This window comes from Podarcis melisellensis (assembly GCF_964234715.1).
Source record: "Podarcis melisellensis genome assembly, chromosome: 2".
Classification (NCBI taxonomy): domain Eukaryota; kingdom Metazoa; phylum Chordata; class Lepidosauria; order Squamata; family Lacertidae; genus Podarcis; species Podarcis melisellensis.
This window is the reverse complement of record NC_138529.1, coordinates 114283733-114305508: the sequence shown is the minus strand read 5'-3', so window position 1 is coordinate 114305508 and position 21776 is coordinate 114283733. Positions and strand designations below refer to the sequence as shown.

General features: G+C 47.8%; 3 protein-coding genes and 1 long non-coding RNA gene across 6 annotated transcripts in view; 1 reads left to right on the top strand and 3 right to left on the bottom strand.

Moving 5' to 3' along the window:
- LOC309363231 (uncharacterized protein) overlaps window positions 1–21776 on the top strand; it is a gene marked incomplete at its 3' end in the record, with an annotated part of 107914 nt that overhangs the window by 25630 nt on the left and 60508 nt on the right. The gene's annotated exons all lie outside the window — the stretch shown is intronic.
- On the bottom strand, window positions 2954–10629 carry LOC309364460 (uncharacterized protein). Of its 2 annotated transcripts, none has more exons than XM_081901781.1 (4): window positions 10491–10629; window positions 8320–9096; window positions 7473–7599; window positions 2954–5547 (listed from the first exon to the last, which is right to left on the bottom strand). In XM_081901781.1, exons 2-4 carry the CDS (start codon window positions 9073–9075, stop codon window positions 4127–4129), a joined length of 2304 nt encoding a protein of 767 aa, XP_081757907.1. In that variant the 5' UTR covers window positions 9076–9096; window positions 10491–10629; the 3' UTR covers window positions 2954–4126. The 2 variants fall into 2 exon arrangements, with proteins under 2 accessions (XP_081757907.1, XP_081757908.1); XM_081901782.1 differs by having other exon boundaries at window positions 9022–9096.
- Window positions 2954–21776, bottom strand: part of LOC309365429 — a 62550-nt gene continuing 43727 nt past the window's right edge. The window contains exon 2 of the long non-coding RNA XR_014166138.1: window positions 2954–3634. This is a non-coding gene — a long non-coding RNA (uncharacterized lncRNA). The remainder of the gene's footprint in view (window positions 3635–21776) is intronic.
- LOC309364579 (uncharacterized protein) lies at window positions 14421–21774 on the bottom strand. 2 transcript variants are annotated; one of them, XM_081902195.1, is made up of 4 exons: window positions 21250–21774; window positions 18477–19193; window positions 16357–16492; window positions 14421–16184 (listed from the first exon to the last, which is right to left on the bottom strand). In XM_081902195.1, exons 2-4 carry the CDS (start codon window positions 19170–19172, stop codon window positions 15118–15120), a joined length of 1899 nt encoding a protein of 632 aa, XP_081758321.1. In that variant the 5' UTR covers window positions 19173–19193; window positions 21250–21774; the 3' UTR covers window positions 14421–15117. The 2 variants fall into 2 exon arrangements, with proteins under 2 accessions (XP_081758321.1, XP_081758320.1); XM_081902194.1 differs by lacking the exon at window positions 21250–21774 and adding an exon at window positions 20867–21239.

The window sequence follows — 21776 nt, the reverse complement described above, 5'->3', positions numbered from 1 at the left end:
AAGCTTCTCCTCCTCCAGCGCAGCTGCTCGGGGTCTCCTTTGGGGAAGGATGATCCACACCTAATATAGTGCTGCTCGACTCTGGCCGGCAGCAGCTAAGCCAGGGATTGAAGGGAAGGAAAACCCTCAGCCACTGAGCTTCGGTCCCTCCGCAGGAAAAACATTTGGAGCTGATTGGTGCCAAGTCAGAAAGCTTGGGTGCATCTAGCTCAGTGGTGTCGACACAGGCCGGCAGCAGGTCTCCAGAGTTTGACAAGAAACATCCTGGAAATGCCACTGAGAATTGAATGTGGGACCTATTCAAATGCTCTCACTGAGCTGTGAACCCAGGTTCTCTCCCCCCACACACACACCACCAAACTGGGGTTTTACCTTGCCTGATACTGAGTATCCCCTTTCCCCCCCCGTTTTCTGTTCTCCCTTCCCAACTGCCAGTCAGCATCATTCTGCCCCTGAGCAGTTTCAGTCTTCATTGGGCTGATTTCTTGCTCCCCACCCCCAGGATGTGTATGTGTGTTTTAGACTCTCCCATAAGGGGTTTTTTTTTAATGTATTTCAGTAAACCTTGCAAAAAAAACCATGGCTGCTGATATTTCCTTCTTATACCGCTCTGGCCTCCTTTCAGATGAAGGAAGGGATATAAAGAAGTACCGTATTTTTCGCCCTATAGGGCGCACTGGCTCATAGGCCGCACCTCATTTTTTGGGGGGAAATTAATTTAAAAAAATTATTTCCACCACCCCAGCCCCCAAAACAGGCTGCTATCCGCAAGCCTTGCGATCTGCGGCAACTCCCGCCGGGCGCGCAAGGCTTGCGGACACCTGCGTGAAGCACGGGGCGTCCTCTGGAGGGCGCCCCGTGCTCCGCACTGCAGGCTGCCGCCCGCAAGCCTTGCGCACCCGTGGGAACTCCCCCCCGGGCGCTCAAGGTTTGCGGATAGCTTCCTGAAGCCTGGAGAGCGAGAGGGGTCGGTGCGCACCGACGCCTCTCGCTCTCCAGGCTTCAGCGAAAGCCTGCATTCGCCTCATAGGACGCACACACATTTCCCCTTCATTTTTGGAGGGGGGAAAGTGCATCCTATAGGGCGAAAAATACGGTAAGTACACTGGGAAATTAATATAATACATTAAAAATATTATTTACAGTGGTGCCCCGCAAGACGAACACCTCGCAAGACGAAAAACCCGCTAGACGAAAGGGTTTTCCGTTTTGGAGGCGCTTCGCAAAACGAATTTCCCTATGGGCTTCCTTTGCAAGACGAAAGCCCATAGGGAAATCTCCAGGGACAGCGGGGAAGTGCAGCGCGTCTTCCCCACTGTCCTCGGACCTCCTCCGAAGCCTGGCGATGGGGCGGAGAGCCCTCCTCCCCCCGCCAGGCTTCGGAGGGCTTCTCCGAAGCCTGGCGATGGGGCGGAGAGCCCTCCTCCCCCCGCCAGGCTTCGGAGAAGCCCTCCGAAGCCTGGCGGGGGAGGAGGGCTCTCCGCCCCATCGCCAGCCTCCTCCGAAGGCTTGCGGTGGGAGGAGGGCTTTCCTCCCCACCGCCAACATTCAGAATGCTGTTCTGAATGTTGGCGGTGGGGAGGAAAAACCCTCCTCCCACCGCAAGTCCCGGGAACAGAGGAGAAGCGCTGCGCGCCTTCCCCTCTGTTCCCGGACCTGTCCTGAAGGCTTGCGGTGGGAGGAGGGCTTTCCTCCCCACCGCCAACATTCAGAATGCTGTTCTGAATGTTGGCGGTGGGGAGGAAAAACCCTCCTCCCACCGCAAGTCCCGGGAACAGAGGAGAAGCGCTGCGCGCCTTCCCCTCTGTTCCCGTACCTGTGCTGAAGGCTTGCGGTGGGGAGAAAAGCCCTTCTCCGCACCGCCAGCCTGGCAAGCGGTCTCCATAGGAACGCATTAATTGATTTTTAATGCATTCCTATGGGAAACCGTGCTTCGCAAGACGAAAAACTCGCAAGACGAAAAAACTTGCAGAACGAATTAATTTTGTCTTGCGAGGCACCACTGTATTAAATTTACATACTGGTTTTGACCTTTAAAGCCCTTCATGGCCTAGGACCCTTGTACCTATGGGACCGCCTCTCCCGGTATGCCCCACAGAGAGCCTCAAGGTCCATAAATAGCAACACCCTAGAAGCCCCGGGCCCAAAGGAAGTCAGATTAGCCTCAACCAGAGCCAGGGCCTTTTCAACTCTGGCTCCGGCCTGGTGGAACGCTCTGCCTCATGAGACCAGGGCCCTGCAGGATCTGCATTCTTTCCACAGGGCCTGTAAGACAGAATTGTTCTGCCTGGCCTTTGGCTTGGAGCCAAATTGATTCCCTCCCCCTCTTTCTTTTTTCTTTTCCTTTCTCCTCCTGCGATGAGGCTACATTTTAATATTTTAATGTTTCAATATTTTAATGTTGTATTTTAATTTTGTTTTTAAGTTGTATTCATTCAACTTGTTTTTATTATTGCTTGTTAGCTGCCCTGATCCCGGCTTTGGCTGGGGAGGGCGGGGTATGAATTATTATTATTATTATTATTATTATTATTATTATTATTATTATTATTATTATATGCCACTCTTCATCCAAAGAGCTCAGTATAAAAACCCAATAGTATTAGAACACTAACAGCAGCAGCATATAATTGCATATCAGACAGGTGCCTTCACTGTTGTCTTTTGGTATCTGCTGTTTCAACAAACTATAAAATCTGTTATCTGTCTTGGATTTGAATGTGTCCTGTTTTAAATCATTTTTACAGTCATAGCTCGGGGTTTTTAAAACAATAAAAAAATCAAGCAGCATATAAATTTTATGAAGTATAAATTAAAAATATGAACTTGCCCAGTGTCAAACCGTCTCCAAAACCTAAGAGAAAACTAGCATTTGAGGGAGAATATCTTTCCCCTTAGGCATACTTATTTCCTACATGCAGACATTTTAAAGATTTCTTTTTTTAACACACAATTTTCAAACTTATTATTTATTTACAGATTTCTCACAATGAATATTTGTTTGAATAAGGAATCTGGAAACACCAGAACTGACCAAACATCTCACAATTTAATAAGCACATCACAAAACTGAAGGTGTGGTCAGATGAGTCGTCAAGACTTCAGGGGACATAATAAAGTAGAAGCTACAAAAGGAGTGAAAAAGAAATGTGGAATTAACAGTGTGCCTTAAAGAGAAAAAGGCACACCGACCTTAAATGCATTGTGTGCACAAATCCATAAATGAGGCACACCCATAATACTAACTGACGAATGGCAGCACCCCAATGAACTCAAAGAGTGTGTGGAAGTGGACAAGCTGAAATGTTCAGTTTCCATAAAGGAAAACAAACAATATAACTTAGAAATCTACAGCTGATACACAGACGTGGCCCTACTAGCTTAGAACAGGTAAAAAAGAAAGAACAGAAATATATGTATAAAATAGCTATACAAGTGGTACCTCAGGTTACATACGCTTCAGGTTACAGACTCTGCTAACCCAGAAATATTATCTCAGGTTAAGAACTTTGCTTCAGGATGAGAACAGAAATCGTGCAGCGGCAGCAGGAGGCTCCATTAGCTAAAGTGGTGCTTCAGGTTAAGAACAGTTTCAGGTTAAGTACAGACCTCCGGAACGAATTAAGTACTTAACCTGAGGTACCACTGTATTAAAAACATGACAAATTCTGAAGTGTCCCATTCTGTCACACTGAAACAGCTCTCCCCATGCCACCCCCTGGATAATATAAATCCACAGAGTTGCGACGATATTGGCGCTAAATGATGCACAAGGGTTTGGGGGCCTGTCACGTTTTTATTATTATCATGAACACGTATTTCAGGTGCCAAATGTCACATTTCTGATAGCCCAGAATGTACGTTATCTATTCTAGTGAGTCATGAAAATAAGGAAACATCAAGTGAAGCTGTGATCCTCTTCAGAAACTTCTTTTCCTCTGGTGCAGGGATGGGGAACCTGACGAGAGCTTCTACGCGGGGTTCCTCCCGGCCTCACAAATCCGTTATTATTTCATTATTTTAGCACATTAAAACCAGAACCTTTGGCTCTCGCTGTTATACGTGACTGAGGCAGACTGATATTGAAAAGGACACAGGCCTGACAGCATCTCCCCTTTGTTCGGGCCTAGCAAGGCTGCCCTCCCGGTTGAACGCTACCCGGTTCGGCAAGCGCCGGGCTATACACGGCGCTTTCTGCGATGGCCGAGCGCTTCCCCCTGTGGACTTTTTTATGCTTCGTGAGGTCCGAGCTGGAAATGAAACACTTCCCGCACTCAAAGCACGCATAGGGCTTCTCCCCGGTGTGGGTCCTCTGGTGCGTAATGAGGGACGACTTCCGGTTGAAGCACTTGCCGCAGTCCGAGCACTTGTGCGGCTTCTCCCCCGTGTGGATGATGTTGTGGTTCAGGAGGTTGGAGCTGGTGCTGAAGCTCTTCCCGCACTGGAAGCACTGGTAGAGGTTCTCGCCCGTGTGGGTCCTCTTGTGCGTGATGAGGGGCGCTTTCGCGTTGAAGCTCTTCCCGCAGTCGGAGCACGTGTAGGGCTTCTCACCCGTGTGGGTCCTCTCGTGGATGATGAGGTGCGTCCTCTGGCTGAAGCTCTGCCCACAGTAGGAGCACTTGTACGGCCGCTCCCCCGTGTGCACCCGCTTGTGCATCATCAGGTTCGTCCTTGTGCCGAAGCCTTTCCCGCACTCCGAGCACTCGTAGGGTTTCTCTCCCGTGTGGATCCTCTTGTGTGCGATGAGCGAGGCGATCTGGTTGAAGCTCCGGCCGCACTCTGAGCAGTGGTACGGCTTCTCGCCCGTGTGCACCCTCTTGTGCCGCAGGAGCTGGGAGCTGTTGCCGAAGCTCTTCCCGCACTCGGGGCACTCGTACGGCTTCTCGCCCGTGTGGGTCCTCTCGTGCGTGATGAGGGACGACTTCCAGTGGAAGCTCTTCCCGCACTCGGAGCACTTGTGCGGCTTCTCCCCCGTGTGGACGATGTTGTGGTAGATCAGGTTGGAGCTGGTGGTGAAGCACTTCCCGCACTCGGAGCACACGTAGGGCTTCTCTCCCGTGTGCGTCCCCTTGTGCTTCAGGAGGGCAGCCTTGGTGCCAAAGCTCTTGCCGCACTCCGAGCACGGGTAGGGTTTTGCTACGACTACGGAGGTCCCCTGGTGTGGAGCAAGGGATACGCCATTCTTGAAGGTCTTCCCACACCGGGGGCAGATGTAAAACTCTTCCTCCGTTTGTGATTTCTGGTTCGTGGGGAGGTCGAAGACCTCGCAGAGATTTCCGCACTCAGTGCACTTCTTTTTGCTCCTGAGCATCCCTTTGTTAGCTGTGCTTTCGTGCGAGCTTCCATTACCTCCTTCACAAAGCAGGGCCTTCTCTGCTTCCTTCCCGACATGGTTTCCCTGAAGACTTCTTGGTTCTGGCTGACACTCAGGCGCTGGCTCTCCCTCAACATGAAACGGGGGGAAATCCCCTTTGGCTCTTCCCAACGATGTCTCATTGAGTTCCACAGGTTGTGGATCTCCCTCTTTTGTCTCCATTTGATCCTTGCCTGGCAGGATAAAGGGAGTCTCATGAGTCACAGTGCATCATAATGAAACAGTCTGCAACAACCAGCTATGCCCCAGATGTTTTAGGACTACAACTCCCATCAGCAACTGTGCTGGGGGGGGGGCTGATGGGAGTCATAGTCCAAAATATATGGAGGGCACCTGGTTGAGGAAGGCTGCATCAGAAAGCCAATATGGTATAGTTCTTAAGGGTGTCAGACCTTGGACTGGGGAGATCTAAGTTCAAACCATCATGAAGCTCAAGGGGAGACTTTGAGCCAGTCATTTATTTTCAGTCTGATCTACCTAATAAGGCAGTTCTGATTGTTTTTTAAGTGGGGGAGAGGAAGAGGGAGAACAATGTACACAATCCTGCTGTTCCTGGGTAAGCAATGTCAGTAAAATAATAGTACTTTGGCCACCTCATGAGAAGAGAAGACCCTGATGTTGGGAAAGATGGAGGCCACAAGGAGAAGGGGACGACAGAGGACAAGATGGTTGCATAGTGTTCTCGAAGCTGTCAGCATTAGTTTGACTAAACTGCAGGAGGCAGTGGAAGGCAGAAGCGCCTGGCGTGCTCTGGTCCATGGGGTCACGAAGAGTCGGACACAACTAAATGACTAAACAACAACAGTTTAGAATGTTCAAAGATTTTCGTATATTTTGTTGTTATTTTTACAACTGCCCTGTAATCATAGTTTGCCACTGTTTTCCCTCTTGCTGCTGACTGGAGCTGCTTTAATCCTTAGCTTTTAAATTGGTGTTGTTTTTTTAAAACCTCTTCTTGATCTTTACAGTTTGTAATGTTTTACTTTTATGTAAGCTTCCTATAGGAAATGCTGTTGATATGACTGAGTAAAAACACACACTAAGGTTGTATGTGGGAATAAACCCCACTGAGCTCGGTGGTGCTTACCTTTGAGTAGACCTGCACAGGACTGCACTGTAAATGAATAAAAACGCTCCTTGTTCTGGATTCCAGACTTCTCAGTCTGCCCCTATCTTGTGGCAATAATTTGTTTTAAATTGCTTTTTATGTTGCATTTTCCATTGTTGTGACCTGCTCTGTACCCTTATGGTGAAGGGCAGGTAAACAAATCAGCATTCCCATAGCCACTGAACTAGATGGACCATTGTCCAGTGTGTGGACTCCTATTCCATTCCATACTCCCTCTCCATGTTTTTTCTTTGTCTCACCCTGCCCAGCAGTCTGCCAACCTTCCTTACATACTCACTGAGCATGCTCAGTCCTCACTGAGTTGTTTTCCCCTCTTGCCCTGTTTAGAGTCCTTTTCTCTCTCCCCTCCCCCCCCCACCGCAAACTTTGCAAACCTTGGTGTACCTGCCAGCCAATCCACCTGCCCTGAGCCTGAGTTATGCCATTTTGACTACAACAAGATCCACGCCTGGGAGAAGGGCTTTGCCCTTAGTGCATAAGATGTCTTTCCGACAACAATTTAAGAAGGTTGTTGACAAGCCAGAACGCGTGCAGAGGAGGGCAATGAAGATGATCAAGGGTCTGGAAATTAAGCCTTATGAGGAGCGCTTGAAGGAGCTGAGTATGAAAAGAGGAGACCGAGAGGAGATATGACAGCCATCTTCAAATATCTTAAGGGCTGTCGCATGGAGGAGGGAGGATGCTTGTTTTCTCCTGCTCTGGAGGGTAGGACTCGAACCAGTGGCCTCAAGTTGCAAGAAAGGAGATTCTGACTAAACGTTCGGGAAAACGACAGTGGGACAGATTCCCACGAGAGATGGTGGACTCTCCTTCCTTGGAGGTTTCTAAACAGAGGCTGGATGGCCATCTATCATGGATGCTTTAGCTGAGACTCCTGTATTGCAGGGGGTTGGACTGGGGTCCCTTCAAACTTGAAGATTCTATGATTCTATTATTCTAACAGTATCTTCTTCAGACTCAAGCACCTACCCAGCAAGATGGCCTCCCGATCGCTCCTTTGCTTGGCATCTGAGGCAAAATGCAGCTTCGCCAGGTCCGACATATCCTGTGCCGACACTGTGGTGTTATCAGCCATATCTTCCAGGGGCTCTGACATCTGGAATGGAAACATGAGAACAGTTTTAAGATGCAGAGAATTTGACCGGGAGGGGGGGAGGACCAGAGATCCCAGTGAAGTGAGTGTTCTCTACCCATCACTACCCAAGCAGTGCTGGATCCAGAAATCAGCAACTGCACCCCAAGCCCCGGTCTATCACAGAGAGACAGGGTTTATACTGCCTTGGCCTCTCACAATACCAAATACAGCCCCTTACCCATGTCCGTATTTCACTGGACGCAAAAAGTGGACATCCCCTCCCTTTCATTCTGAACAGAGGAGAGGTGTAAAGAGCTTCTGGCTGATTATCCACTGGTGCAAGTGGCTTAAGGGTGGGCATGCCCACATTTTGGGGGCCCAACTCTTTTTCTGCTCTTTTAGATGCATAGCTGTCAACTTTTCCCTTTTCTTGCGAGGCATCCTATTCGGAATAAGGGAGTTTCCCTTAAAAAAAGGGAAATGTTGACAGCTATGTTTAGATGTGGCAGCCATTCTGTATTACACTATAACCCAAATGGAAGCCATTTTGTTATGCTATGCACCTGGCAGCAGCCATTTTGTGACTGGTGCCCACGACGCTTTCTCAAGTTTCCAAATATGCCCGCTGCCCCCCACAAAAGGTTTGCAGCCTCTGGGCTGCAGGTTCACCTGAGCCCTTCTAGATCACATTTCCAACCCACCCACCCGCCCCCCCCCAGGAAAAAGCAGCCCAACACAGACATTCCAAGGCAGCCTGCAGCTCTCCCTCTCCCTGGCTCTTTTGGCAGGAATGCTTGGTGGGCGTCCCTCCACCTCTGGCTGCCTCATTAAGAAGTCCTCTGCCAGGGCCACCGCTTCAGAACAGGTCTCTGGGCCGCTCTCCCGGACCCAGCTCTGCATAGCCAGAGGCAGGATGGTCAGGAACTGCTCCAGGATCACCAGCTCCAGGATCTGCTCCTTGGTGTGTCTCTCGGGCCTCAGCCACTGGCGGCAAAGCTCCCAGAGCTGGTTGAAGGCCTCTCGCGGCCCCTCAGCCTCCTGGTAGCAGAACTGCCTGAACCGCTGGTGCAGTGTCTCAGAGCTGAGGGCCTCCCCGTCCAGGACTTCTTCCTTCACTTTCACAGCGAAGTCCAGGCTTTCGTAGGCCTTGTGGGTTTCATCACCAGGACCTGCCACGGTTTGGGTTGCATACTCCCGGCTAGGCCAGCGGCAAGCCTCAGCTGCTCTGGAGGCTGGGATTTCTTTGGCGCCAGGCCCTGACCAGGGGCGTAAGTTTGTCCATGTTGAACGAGAGGGCTGTGGCGAGCCCAGGAACTCTGACCACTGGGCTCCCCAGCCTTGTTGCAGCAACCCCTCTTCTAGTTCCTGCTTAACGCCTTGCGGTGGTGCCTGAGCCACAGACTTGGTGGTGCTCTCCCCTTGGACATCACGGGCTCTTCCTACCTCCTCCAATCTCCTCCCAGCTTGCTTGGGTCCTGCAAGGTCTTGTCCCTCCATGTTGAAATCTTGGCAGCAGCTCTGGAAGAGAAATCCAGTGTTAAAATGAAGTGGGGCAGTGCAGTGTTGAGAAAAACCATATCCCTGAACAATTACAGCGGACCGTCGTAGTGTACCTATAATAGCAGGGGAGAGGAACCCCAGGCCTCAATAAGGCTGGAGATGGGAATGTGAGTTTACTTAGAAATTAGTGTACTGTATAAAGGTAAAGATTGACACTCATAAGGTAGCACAGAAAGGAATGCAGCCCTAAAGCTGAATGCAGCCCACCTCTGCTACATCTCTCCTTCAAAGTAGCATTGAGCTAATCCTAAAGATGTACTGATCTACTTATCCCCACAGAGTTTAGTATGGTCCTATGTCTGGAGTGTGCGGCTTGAGATTGTGGGCGAGGCCTCACATCAGGGAATGCTCTTACAAGAACAAATAAGCACATCCCTGCACACAGAAAGCTAGTGCATCAGCGATCAGCGTTCTAGCCTTGCCTTCTCGCTGACATATTAGCTTTCTAAGTGCAGGGATTTTTTTCTTTGTCAAATAGCTGCCTTTTGAAGTGCTTGGGGCTCCCTTGGTTTTATTCTCACAACCATGTTGCAAGATGGGGTAAGGTGAGAAGGGGGGGGGGAGGAAAGAATGGATGGCCTCAGGATACCCAGAGAACTTCATGGCCGGTCAGGGGTGCAAACTCAGCTCATAAACCCAAAGGTTTCATTGCCACAAAAGTGTGCTTCACATATTCTTGCGGACGAATCAGAAAGGCAAACTAAAGGTCAGAGATGATGATGGGAGTTAAGAGTCCAGCAACACCCAGCGAGTCACTACTTCCCCATCCCTGAGGCTTTAAACACCATACATTTAAAGCACGCAGCTCCCTCCTGCCAAAGATTCCCGGGAACTATAGTTTACCCTTGCAGGCCTACAATTCCCAGCATCTAAAACTACTGTTCCCATGATTCTTTGGGGGAAGTCCTGTGATTCAAAGGCATTGTGCCTTTGCAAACTAGCCAAGTTACAGGCAGGACAATGGTTTGGCTTGTTTAAAGGAAACGTCCCTATTACCTTCTGCTCTCCAACCGCTGAGCTACACGCACAGAGACCCTAAAAGGACTCTTGGCTTCTCTCCACCACCCACTCCGCCACCTACTCAATGGCCCTGATGTTTTTCTAAAAAACAAATATTTTCTTCCACTGCTCCTAGTCTGGACAAGGCGGCGGCTGCGTCGTGGATCAGCTGCAAAGGCGGACTAAAGAGGGATGGATTCTCTAGTCTATTTGCATTTCTGCAAAATGGGAAGGTGGGGAAGCCCACTACCTCTCCCCCAAATTTCCTGCTGCTGCCTGTTCCCCAATTGGCTCCCTCTTTTCCATTGGAGATCCCCTCCCCCCCAAAAAAAACCCCCCGCTTCTTAACTCACTTCTCCAGTTATGCTGCAGCTGTGGCAATCTGTACTCCAAAATGCAATCAATATATTATTATTATTTTTTATAAATGCATGCAAAAGGCTGTTTCTTCTTCCCAGCCAGGAGAGGGGGGGCAGGAAGAAGAATGCATTTGCAGCTTCAAATGAATTCCCTTTTTCTGGCCCTGTCTAGGAGTCACAGCTCTGTGACATTAACCCCTTGAAGCCCCTGCAACCCGAGGGGGATGAGTGGGCGGAAAGATCCTGCACAGAATGCAAATAGCTGGGGGCGTTAAGCAGAGGGGGCGGGGGGAAATCCTGGTTTCCGAAAGGTGCTGAGGATACATCTATCTGGAACCTATGTCTTCTTCAGCCCTAGAAGAAGACTGTTTTCAGGCAGGTTAGCTGCTGCTGTGTTAATTAACCACAAGAAAGTACTGTATTGTAACACTTTAAAAGAGCACCTTAACACTTTTCAAGGATATGGATTCTCCCTAAGAACCTTAGGAACCTTAGTTTGTTAAGGGCGCTGGGAATTCTAGCTCTGAGGGGCGGACTACAGTTCCCAGGATTCTTTGGGAGTAGTCATGTCCTTAAGATGTATGGTCATCTAAGGTCCCCTCCAGGTGTCCTTTTCCTTGTGCATTTGTGCTCATGATGCTATCAGGGTTGCTTCAATACAGTTTACATATGCAAACATTTTGGGGTAGACACACTGCTTCTTTCCAATTTGTGCATGTACCCAGTGCAGGGGTACGCATACCCCTAAAGTTTGGCCTCATTGAAGGACAGTATTTCAATATGAGCAGAAAAATTAGAGTACCCCTGAATCTATTTTTTTAAAGGAAAAAAGCACTGCATGTACCATAGCTTCCTGCTGAATTCTTCTAAATTTTCATACAACAAACATTCTGGTTGGGTTTTTTTTTAAATGGTCTGCTTTTGTTGTGCTAGAATAGTGCAGGCGTGCCCCTTCTGGCAGCAAAAATGCAATAGCATAAGAAAGCGGAATGATGTTCAGTATAAATCAGCCACCAAATGCACTGTCATTGTACCAGTGACATTTCGCAAAAGCACATTTGCAGAAACCCCACCACCATGCTGGAGGGGCCCTAACAAATTTGTTGTGGCATATAGTTTCACAGATTCAAGTCCACTTAATCAGGTGCATGAAATAAGGTATGGAAGTCCTTGTTCCCCTAATTCCTGGCCTTGGTAAATCAGTGCCCATATTTTGAGGACATACCTTTGAACAATTTTCTTTAAAAATGCTTTGCTAGCGTATCTTCCTCTTCCTCTTGTGTGTCCCCACCCCTCCATCCCAACCAACTGCCTACATGCAAAATGATGCTGAATGCATTTGCAATTCAGCAAAAGGAGGTTGTGGCACATTAAAGAGGAAGGTCACTTCCACAGTACATTTAAAGCACTTCTAACAGCCATGGCTTCACCCACAAAAACCTGGAATGTTGCTTGCTAGTGGTGCTGACAGTTGTTAGAAGAGCCTCAACAGAGCTGTAATTCCCAGCACCTGGGGGGGGGGACAGTCTTCAAGATTGCAGAAGGGGAAAGCCATGACTGCTTTAAATTTACAGGGTGGGTGCCTCCTAACACAGAGATCAAGTTCACCAAGGTTCTGCCACAAACAAAACTGCCAAAATTTCACAGGACTGCTAGGCTTTTTATATGTATGCACTGGCTCTTACACATGCACACAAGATTTTAAGTACAGTGGTACCTTGGGTTACAGATGCTTCAGGTTACAGACTCCGCTACCCCAGAAATAGTACCTCGGGTTAAGAACTTTGCTTCAGGATGAGAACAGAAATTGTGCAGCGGCAGCGGGAGGCCCCATTAGCTAAAGTGATACCTCAGGTTAGGAACAGTTTCAGGTTAAGAATGGACCTCCAGAACGAATTAAGTACTTAACCTGAGGTACCACTGTACTTTTTTTTAGTGTAGGCATTCTTTTTCAGGATTGCTATACAGTATTTATACTTGCACACCAGTCTGTGAACAGAGTCTCTGCCGCTCCCCCCCAAAAAAGTGGTTTGGCGGAGTCTTGTGCAACAAGCCCCCCCCCCCAAGAAAAGTTAGACTTTTTGCAATAAGGAAAATGATGAGTTTCCCCAATGCACTGGAAAGTGTGGGGTAACCCTTGCTTTGACACATCATCTTACCTGCCGGCAAACAAATCAGAATAAATGCTCAATAAACAGGGTGTCTGGAAGCAGCCTTAGACTGCAGACACCCCATGTATTCAAAGCCTCCCCAAATCCTGGGAACTGTAGTTCCACTCCCCACAGAACTACAATTCCCAGCGCCTTTAAACTACTTTCCAAGATTCATTGGGGGAAAGCCATGTGTTTTAAATATATAGTGTGTTAGCAGCCCGAGTCTTCTGCCCATCTGTCTTCTTGCTCCCATCCCTTTGCTCTGTGGTGCCTTCGGGGCAAGATTATGGGCAGATGTCCAGGGCCGCCACTCAGCAGAATGAGAAGGGCCCCCCAAGGCAGCAAGCCTGGCAGATAGAGTTTGTGTGCAAGGACAGACATTAATCTTTGTGAATGTATCCTAGTTTGGCATAGGCCTTTAACTGCTACCTGAGAAAACCATTCTACTTCCAAGGAAAGAGGGGTCAGTGCAGTTCAAAGCATAGAGACAGTTTAGGAAGCTGGAGGCCTTCTACTCTTGTTTTAACCTCATGCAAAAGCCCTTAGAAAGCTGAGCTGTGCCCCACTTACCACATTACAAAGAAAGTGATGTAATACCCCTAAAGAGCCCCATCAGACCATTAAGTCTAAAATTAGTTTCCACTTTCAATACTCTGCTTTTCTCCTCCTGCATCCAATGTATTACAATTAGGGAGGGAAAGGCCTGGGGAAAAACCGGAAAAATGGGGGGTGGTGCAGGACAGATCCCCCCCCCGAAAAAAGGGGGGAGTGTGTGGAATATGTTCTTTTCCAATGATAAATAATTTATCGCTGACATGGTATTCAAACTATATGACATAAAGACCTTAATGAAAGATTTCTGAGACTTTTTGTAAAGCCTTAAGTTATCGCAAGTTATCTCAGCTGAAGACAACCAATTCTGGAATAGAATTCAAGTAACACTGTACTTACTTCTCAATGTAGCTCTCAAACAGGAGAAATATGCATTTGTGCCACTAGGGGGCACTGCAGAGAAAAGCCTCCAGTTTAGTTTACAGTGGTACCTCGGGTTAAGTACTTAATTCGTTCTGGAGGTCTGTTCTTAACCTGAAACTCTTCTTAACCTGAAGACCACTTTAGCTAATGGGGCCTCCTGCTGCTGCTGTGCCGCTGGAGCACAATTTCTGTTCTCATCCTGAAGCAAAGTTCTTAACCCGAGATAATATATTTGGGTTAGCCGAGTCTGAAACCTGAAGCGTATGTAACCTGAAGCGTATGTAACCCGAGGTACCACTATAATGTTCTCCACCATCACAGCATAATGTTTACCTATAGTCTGGTCAGTAAATTGATAGCAGTAGTTCAGAAAATGAGACAGAATAAACTGCATTTATACGTTGTGTCTTCTGTTTCTTTCTTTTTAAAGCACCACTCAAAGGGTAGACCTTCTATGGAGCTTAAATATTGAGGTGGACCTTAACTTTATTTGCTGTTGGCACTAAGGGGCAAATCTGAATATTTTTTATGTTGATGGATTCTTGCTTTTTTGTTGCTTTTGAGGGAAAGGGGGGTGGTTACCTGTTTTATTGCAAGCATAATACTTTTATATACACTGCGTTTCACACAATTTGTAAAACTACTCCACACTGAACTTTCCCCCCATTTTTCCAAAATTTCTATTTTTTCTGGGGGGAAACAGGGGGAAAACATTTTTTTCTCATAGCTTCAAAATTTCCAGAAATTTTACCTCTCTATTTACGATACATACACAGATACACACACAACAAAGCAGTAACTCAAATTCCTCTTTATCAATGATTATTCAAAGTGGCTTACAAATAAAGGTTAAAGACAATATAAAGCAACTAATAAATGCAAAAATTCATCAGAGGAGCTGGTCTAATGGTACAAGACAGGAGGTGGTAAAATGACCCAAATCCCTTCCCAGCAGGAGACACACACAAACAGCCACCCCTAACAATAAAAAAGGAGCTACAGGGAGGAATGGATCAACAGCCACCCTCAAATCCCACCTTTTCTATGAGGCCTTTGGCTTAACCCTCTAGTTCCCATGCCCTACTTAGCCTAAAACTAAGGATCATGCAATCGAAACAACCACATATTGCTTCCTTCTTGACCAGCAGAGGCCACTCAATCGAGATGCATGGGGCAGTGCCACACCAACCTCAATTTTTGGACTGGGGGTTCAATGAGCACAGTGTCCGGGCTTGGCAGAACCTCTTGAGGCAGGGGCATTCTGCACCGTGGTGCAGCTGCAAAAAAGGCTCTGCTCTTAACAGGAGTCCGCTGAGCTTTGTTTGGCAGCGGTACATAGAGTGGGGCCTTAGATGTTGAAGAGTGTGAGCAGGGCACGTAACAGAAGGTGGTGGTCCTTAAGATGCACAGCTCCCAGGCCAGTTAAGGCCAGAGCCTGTGATTTGAACCCCTTTCACTTCATCACAGCCCTGCTTATATCCTCAGGCCCACCCTTATGGCTGTTTCTCGGCGTGGACTTTCTTATGTTTACGAAGACCCGTGAGACCGCAGAACCTTTTTTCGCACTCCAGGCATTTGTACGGTTTTTCCCCTGTGTGGGTCCTCTTATGAGCTTTCAGCAAGGTGCTGGACCGGAAGCTGAGGTCACATTCTGGGCACTTGAAGGGCTTTTCTCCCGTGTGGATTCTCTCGTGTTTAATAAGGTTGGTCCTCCGGCTTAAGCTCTGCCCGCAGTAGGAGCACTTGTAGGGTTTCTCTCCCGTGTGGGTCCTTTTGTGAACGTTGAAGACCGAGCTGTTTCTGAAGCTCTCCCCGCAGTCGGTGCATTTGTAGGGCTTCTCTCCAGTGTGGGTCCTCTCGTGCACCACGAGGTGCGGCCTTCGGCTGAAGCTCTGGCCGCAGTCGGAGCACTGGTACGGCTTCTCTCCTGAGTGGATCCGCTTGTGGGTGATGAGCTGGGAACTGGTGCTGAAGCTCTTGCCGCACTCTGAGCACTGGTACGGCTTCTCTCCCGTGTGGGTCCTCTGGTGGATGACAAGGGTGGCCTTCTGGTTGAAGCTTTTGTCACAGTCAGCGCACTTGTAGGGCTTCTCCCCCGTGTGCGTCCTCTCGTGCCTCAGGAGGTTCGAGTGCTGGGAGAACGACCTCCCGCAGTTCAGGCATTCGTACGGTTTCTCTCCGGTGTGGGTCCTCTCATGAATCGACAGGTGGGATTTGTTCTGGAAACTCTCCCTGCAGTACGTGCATTTGTACGGCCTCTCCCTCACCTGCTGCTTCTGATTCTCTAGGAGATCAAAGATCTGGCGGATTCCGTGCTGGAAGGTATTCTGGTTCAAGCCCCTGTTGCCTTCCTCGCGTTGCCCCGATGGTTTTGCCGCCTTCCTCGGGTGCTTGTCCCGGCGATTTTCTTGCCCCTCCTGGCTTCCAGGTCTCTTGTCAACTTCAGGATCCTGGAATAAATCTCCCTTGGCTCTTTCCGGGGATACTCCAGCCACAACTACTTGCTCAACTGTTTCCTCTTCAAAGATCCCTTCTGCATCTTCCAGTTCGTGCCTGTCATCTGTTGAAATAAATAAGAGAATCAAGAAATGAGAGAGAAGATTCTGAATACCATGATTTAGAATGGGAAAGGTCGTAACTCAATGGTGGAGCATCTGCTCTGAATGCAGAAGACCCCACGTTCAACCCCCAGCATCACCAGCTAAGAAGCTTCGTAGTCAAAGGATTCAAACCTAAATCTTGACCCAGCAAGTCGATCTCATCTGCTTCCTCCTTGACCTCTGTGCAAATCTGCATTTCAGCGGTGTCTGAGGAATCCTCCTCTGACGCGGGCGAATGAATGGCCACATTTGTGAAAGGCCCCCATATCTGAAACCAAAGAAGAACGAAAGATTTAGAACTGTAGGTGTTAAATCTGTATTATTAGTTTTATTAGTCACTTTAAAAACTTATTCGTCACTTTTACAAAAAGGAACTCAAAGTGACTTACCAAAAGTAGCACATACATTACCTACATAAAACTAAATCAGTACAGTGGATCCTCAGGTTACCCTTCAGGTAACGTAATCCTCGGGTTGCAAAGGCGGCAAACCCGGAAGTGGGTTTGCCACTCACACATGTGCAGAAGCGCTCTGCGGCACCGTGTGTATAGAATCAATCCTCTGGTTATGAAGATTTTGGTATACAGCCAGGCCTCCGGAACGAATCCCGTTCATAACCAGAGGTGCCACTGTAAAAACTACAGAGGGTGGCTACAGATTATAAAAAGGCTTGGCTGAAGAGAAACATGTTTCCTGCACGTAAAGAAATGTAGTGATATTGCCAGACATCTGTAGCCGGGGAGAGTGTTACATAAGCATTGAGCCACCACTAAGAAGGCCCAGTCTCATGCTGACACTCTCCACATCTCCCTCTCTGAGGGGGCACTTGGAGAAAGGCCTTGGATTATGAAAGCAGGGTCTAGGCTGGATCATGTGGGGAGAGGTGGTCCATATACACACTTAAAAAAAAAAAAGAATTAAACACGGATACGATTATTACTGCATATACAGATATTGCACTGTATTGTTTATCTATATACATTCAGGCCTCGCCATTAGCGTTGCCATACGACCGGATTTCCCCTGACATACCCGGAATACTGCAGTCAGCAATATCTGGGGAAATCCGGACATATGGCAACCCATATTGGCATTGCTCAAAAATAGCATTTTGCCCAAAAAGCTTAACAGCTTTTCCATCCGGATTTTCAGTTTGAAATATGGCAACCCTACCCACCATCCACCTGCTCATTATGCAAAAATTCACTTCTATTTACACAGAGAGTTAAACCCAAGCTTCGCTGCACACTCAGCTGACTCAGATATGTGAACAGCTAGAGTTTGCCCACTTCCCTGCTTGTTTGTACTTTTGCTGGAGTAGAAACCATGGCGAAAGAAATCAGACTAATCAGGGAGCAGCAGACAAATCAGTTTTTCCTTTGCCTCTCTTTTGCTGGTTGGCTGCAGCCATTTTAGGAAGAAAGTATGGTGGGAACACACATTAGAAATGGTCCCATAAGAAATAATGAAAATTGTCAGCTCATTATGCGAATGTTTGCCTGAAGGATGATTTCCTGGGAAGCGCATTGTGTTCGGAAAGCTGGACCTATGTGTAGCTGGATTTTCTTCATCTTAAATTGTTGAAAGTGTTTTATTCTAAACTTACGTTCTTGGATTTTTTAACATGTAAACCACTTCAATGTAAACTGCTTCAGGATCTATTGATAGCGAATGGCTTAAATAACATAAAATATTTTCCTCCACATAAAATGGAATTTGGAGCAGATAGGAAAGGAATGACTGAAAAGTAGTATCAGGTATGAGGAACCTTTGGTCATCCAGATACTGCTAAACTACGACTCCTGTCATCCCTGGCTGTTGGTCATGCTTGCTGGGGCTGTTTGTAATTTAGGGTTAATTTGATTAGCATTAAAGTCAGCTAGCCAAGAGGGGGGCAGGTGGAGTTATTACTTAGCAACCAGGCAGTGGCATTATCTTTAGTGAGATAGCACATGCTCTGGTTGGCTGTGCAGTTCCAATGGAGTTTTACCTCTATATGTTTGACTGAATGTCTCCCGGCACTCTGTACAAGGCCCAAACTGAAACACAAAACCTCTGTTTCCTTTCTCCTCAAATTATACACCATTTTGTTCAGTATACTTAGTAAAGTGTTATCAAGACTTTTATCTCTGGACACAGTCTGTGTTATTGAACTGTGTTTGCCAAGAGACATTTCCAGACCAACTTTTCCACACTCACAGACGACCCAAGCTGACACAACTCCTAGGTCAATTCGCACAAGCTCCGTTCACCTTTTCCTCTGGCCTCTCAGCCTCGCGAGGCTTCAGCAAGAAATCTTCCGCAAGGTCCACCGCTTGGGTACAGGTCTCTGGGCCCCATTCCCGGACCCAGCACTGCATCTCCAGGGGCAGGACGGTCAGGAACTGCTCCAAGGTCACCAACTCCAGGATCTGCTCCTTGGTGTGCCTCTCAGGCATCAGCCACTGGCGGCAAAGCTCTCGGAGTTGTCTCAAGGCCTCTCGGGGCCCCTCGGTCTCCTGGTAGCCGAAATGCCGGAAGCGAAGACATCGAATCTCCAAGCTGAGAGTTTCCTCATCCAGAATCTCCTCCTTCACTTTCACAAAAGGATCTAGCCTTTGATGGGCCCCACGGGCTTCTCGACGGGACACATTCTCTCCTGTTGGCCACCGGCTGGTGTCAATGACAGCCTTGAAGGAGGCCTGGAAGTCATTAGCATCATCCAACCTCGGCTGGGACTGAAAGAGCCGCGAGGGTTTTGATCTTGAACGCATAGACCATTTGGACTTCAGGAACCCCTGCTGTGGAGTTTTCTGGTGGGGCCCCTTGTTTAGCTCATGCTTAACTATTCCTGGGGTTGTCTCAGCTGGAAACTCCCTGGCAGTCCCAGTTTGGACAGCACGGGAGCCTTTTCCTCTCATTTCTGATTTCTTTGCTGGATTGGGTCCTGGCAGGTCCTGCTCCTCCATTTTTATTCCTGGCAGCAGCGTCTGAGGAAAAATAAAATAAAATTGAAATACTGTGGTACCTCTGCGAACGGGATCCGTTCCGGAGCCCCATTCGCATCCTGAAGTGAACGCAACCAGCATCTGCGCGGGTCACCGCTTCCGCGCGTGACATCATTTTGAGCGTCTGCGCATGCGCAAGCAGCGAAACCTGGAAGTAACGCGCTCCATTACTTCCGGGTTGCCGTGGAGTGTAACCTGAAAACGCTCAACCTGAAGCACATTTAACCAGAGGTATGACTGTATGAGTGAAAGATTTTGTATGCTTATAGCAAAATCTTGGTATCTTGCTTGCATCCTAAGATAAGTTAGGTCTCCTTCAGACCACCTATTTACTGAGCATTCATCCCAATTTGTTTGTGGGGTGGTAATATGACAGCAAGCATTCTCTCTGATTTGCTTGTGTAGTGTTTTTTATACATCTCCCTGTTAATCATTTGTTCATCCCACACTATTCGGTGCATTTTCCTCATTTCCCTAACCACTATAAATCTCCTCCTCTTTTTTTTAATTGCACTAGGACGAGATTGTGCTTTAAGTCACTTTAATTATACAAACTAAGGGTCCCTCTACAGTTGAGGTTTGTATGTGTGTTCCGCAACAGGTCTATGATGCAAGAATAGCAGCCATATGTATCAAGGCTTGTGTTTCTTTTCTTATTTTATTTTTCAGCATTTTTTTTTGCAAGTATACCAAAAAGAAAGAAAAGGATAATGAACCGTTGCTGACACCGATGATAAAAATAGTCCATCAGTCCTAATCTAAACACATAGATTAACAGAGGCAGTCCATATATCCAAGGTATCTAAAAGACATAAACTATTATAAGCCATGTGTTTTGTCTCTTTGTAGTTACAGAACCTCTCACAATTCTGTCCTGCATTCATGGAGGTTAACCTCACTCCTCTCATCAGTAACTTTCCCACTTCCCTTATAATCAGCTCCCCTTTCAGAATGAATTTTATCAGTCTGGTATATATAGCAAGGAAGGACAGGGTATGAGCAAACATCAGCATCTCAGAACAGAATCATTTTCTAATTGTTTAATGGGAGTATTTGCCTGATCATCGGTGACAGGCGACTTCACAGAAGAGCCACACAAAAGCTGAAATGCACCTTCTGAAATGACAGGACATCAGAAGCCATGGATGGCCCATCTAGCTCAGTATTGTCTATAGCAGGGATGGGAAGCCTCACGCCTGAGGGCCAAATTCCCTCCTGTCTGGCCCTTGGGTCTCTCCCCCAGGCCACACCCTCCCTCCAAGTTGCATACTTCTTCAACCCTGTCCATGCCCTTCATAGGTGTTTTCAGAGCACCTATGAGTGCTCTGAAACAGAGTCATTCGTGTCCTTAGTGTTGATGGTAGTCTTACCCCCCCATTGAATTTTCCAAATCCTCTTTTAAATGCATCCTCTTTAACCAGGCATTTGGTTGATCCAATTTACATCCTATGCCTTTTTAAAATGTAGGGCTTTTGGGGGGGGTGTAATGGGTTGCTGTTTTTATTTTTAATTAGGTATTTTGTGGTTTTATATCTTGATTTTATTCTTTGAACCGCCCTGAGAATAGGGTGGTATATAAATTCTATTATTATTATTAATAATAACTCGGTGCCCATCACTATTTCTTGCGGCAGTGAACCCCATAGTTCAATTACATGCTGCATGGAGAAGTCCTTCCTTTTGTCTGTCCTGCATCTCTCACTGCTTGGCCCCAAGTTCTGGTTTCACGAAAGGCGGAGTAGAACGTCTCTCGAGCCACTTCCTCCCAAACGCCGTGCCTAATTTGATGCACCCCTTTCCCGGCTCTCCATTCACTCCCTCCGCCCCCCAAATGCTGCACCCTTTCATCACTGGGGAACTGCTCCAACCCCCTTCGATCCATCCTGGCTGCCCTTTTCTGAGCCTTTCCCAGCTTTTGTCAGCAGAAGCCCCCGGGAGCGCTGCTTGCAGGGCAGACTCTGAGCAGAAACAGGCAAAGAGCCCCGAGGAAGCGTCTCCATTAACTTCTCGCTTTCCCCTCGGCCATCTCCCAACTCACCTTTGCGGGCAACCTCGGCTAATCTCCAATTCCGATGCCCAAGCCCGGACCATCGAGACGCGCAGGAACAGGAAGCGGGGAGCATTTTTACGCTTCCGGGTCTTGTCTAGGCAACCGGTTGCCGTTTCCTTAACCCTTTGAGGAATGTCACCCTGCGGAGATGCGAAAGGGAGACGGTGCAACGCTGCGCTGTGAAAAGATTTTTTCCTGGTGTGCATTGAGACAAGAAGTGCCCTCTGCACGTGCCTGTAATAGTTATTTTAATAGGATTGTCCCATTTCTGGAGGAAATGGGGGCGTGGCAGGCTGGGAGTGTTGCAAACGTGGATTTATATACTTCCCTGTTTTTGTATGTAATTTGTCGTTATAATGGTTAATGTGTGTTTATAACTGCATTTTCTATCGCTGTAACCCGCCCTGGGCAATGCCCTCTTTCCCCGAGAATGAGATCCCAATGAGATCAGCAGAGCTGCATTTTTACAGAGAGGCCTGGACATCTGGGAAGAAAGCTACCCATCGCCTTTTCCT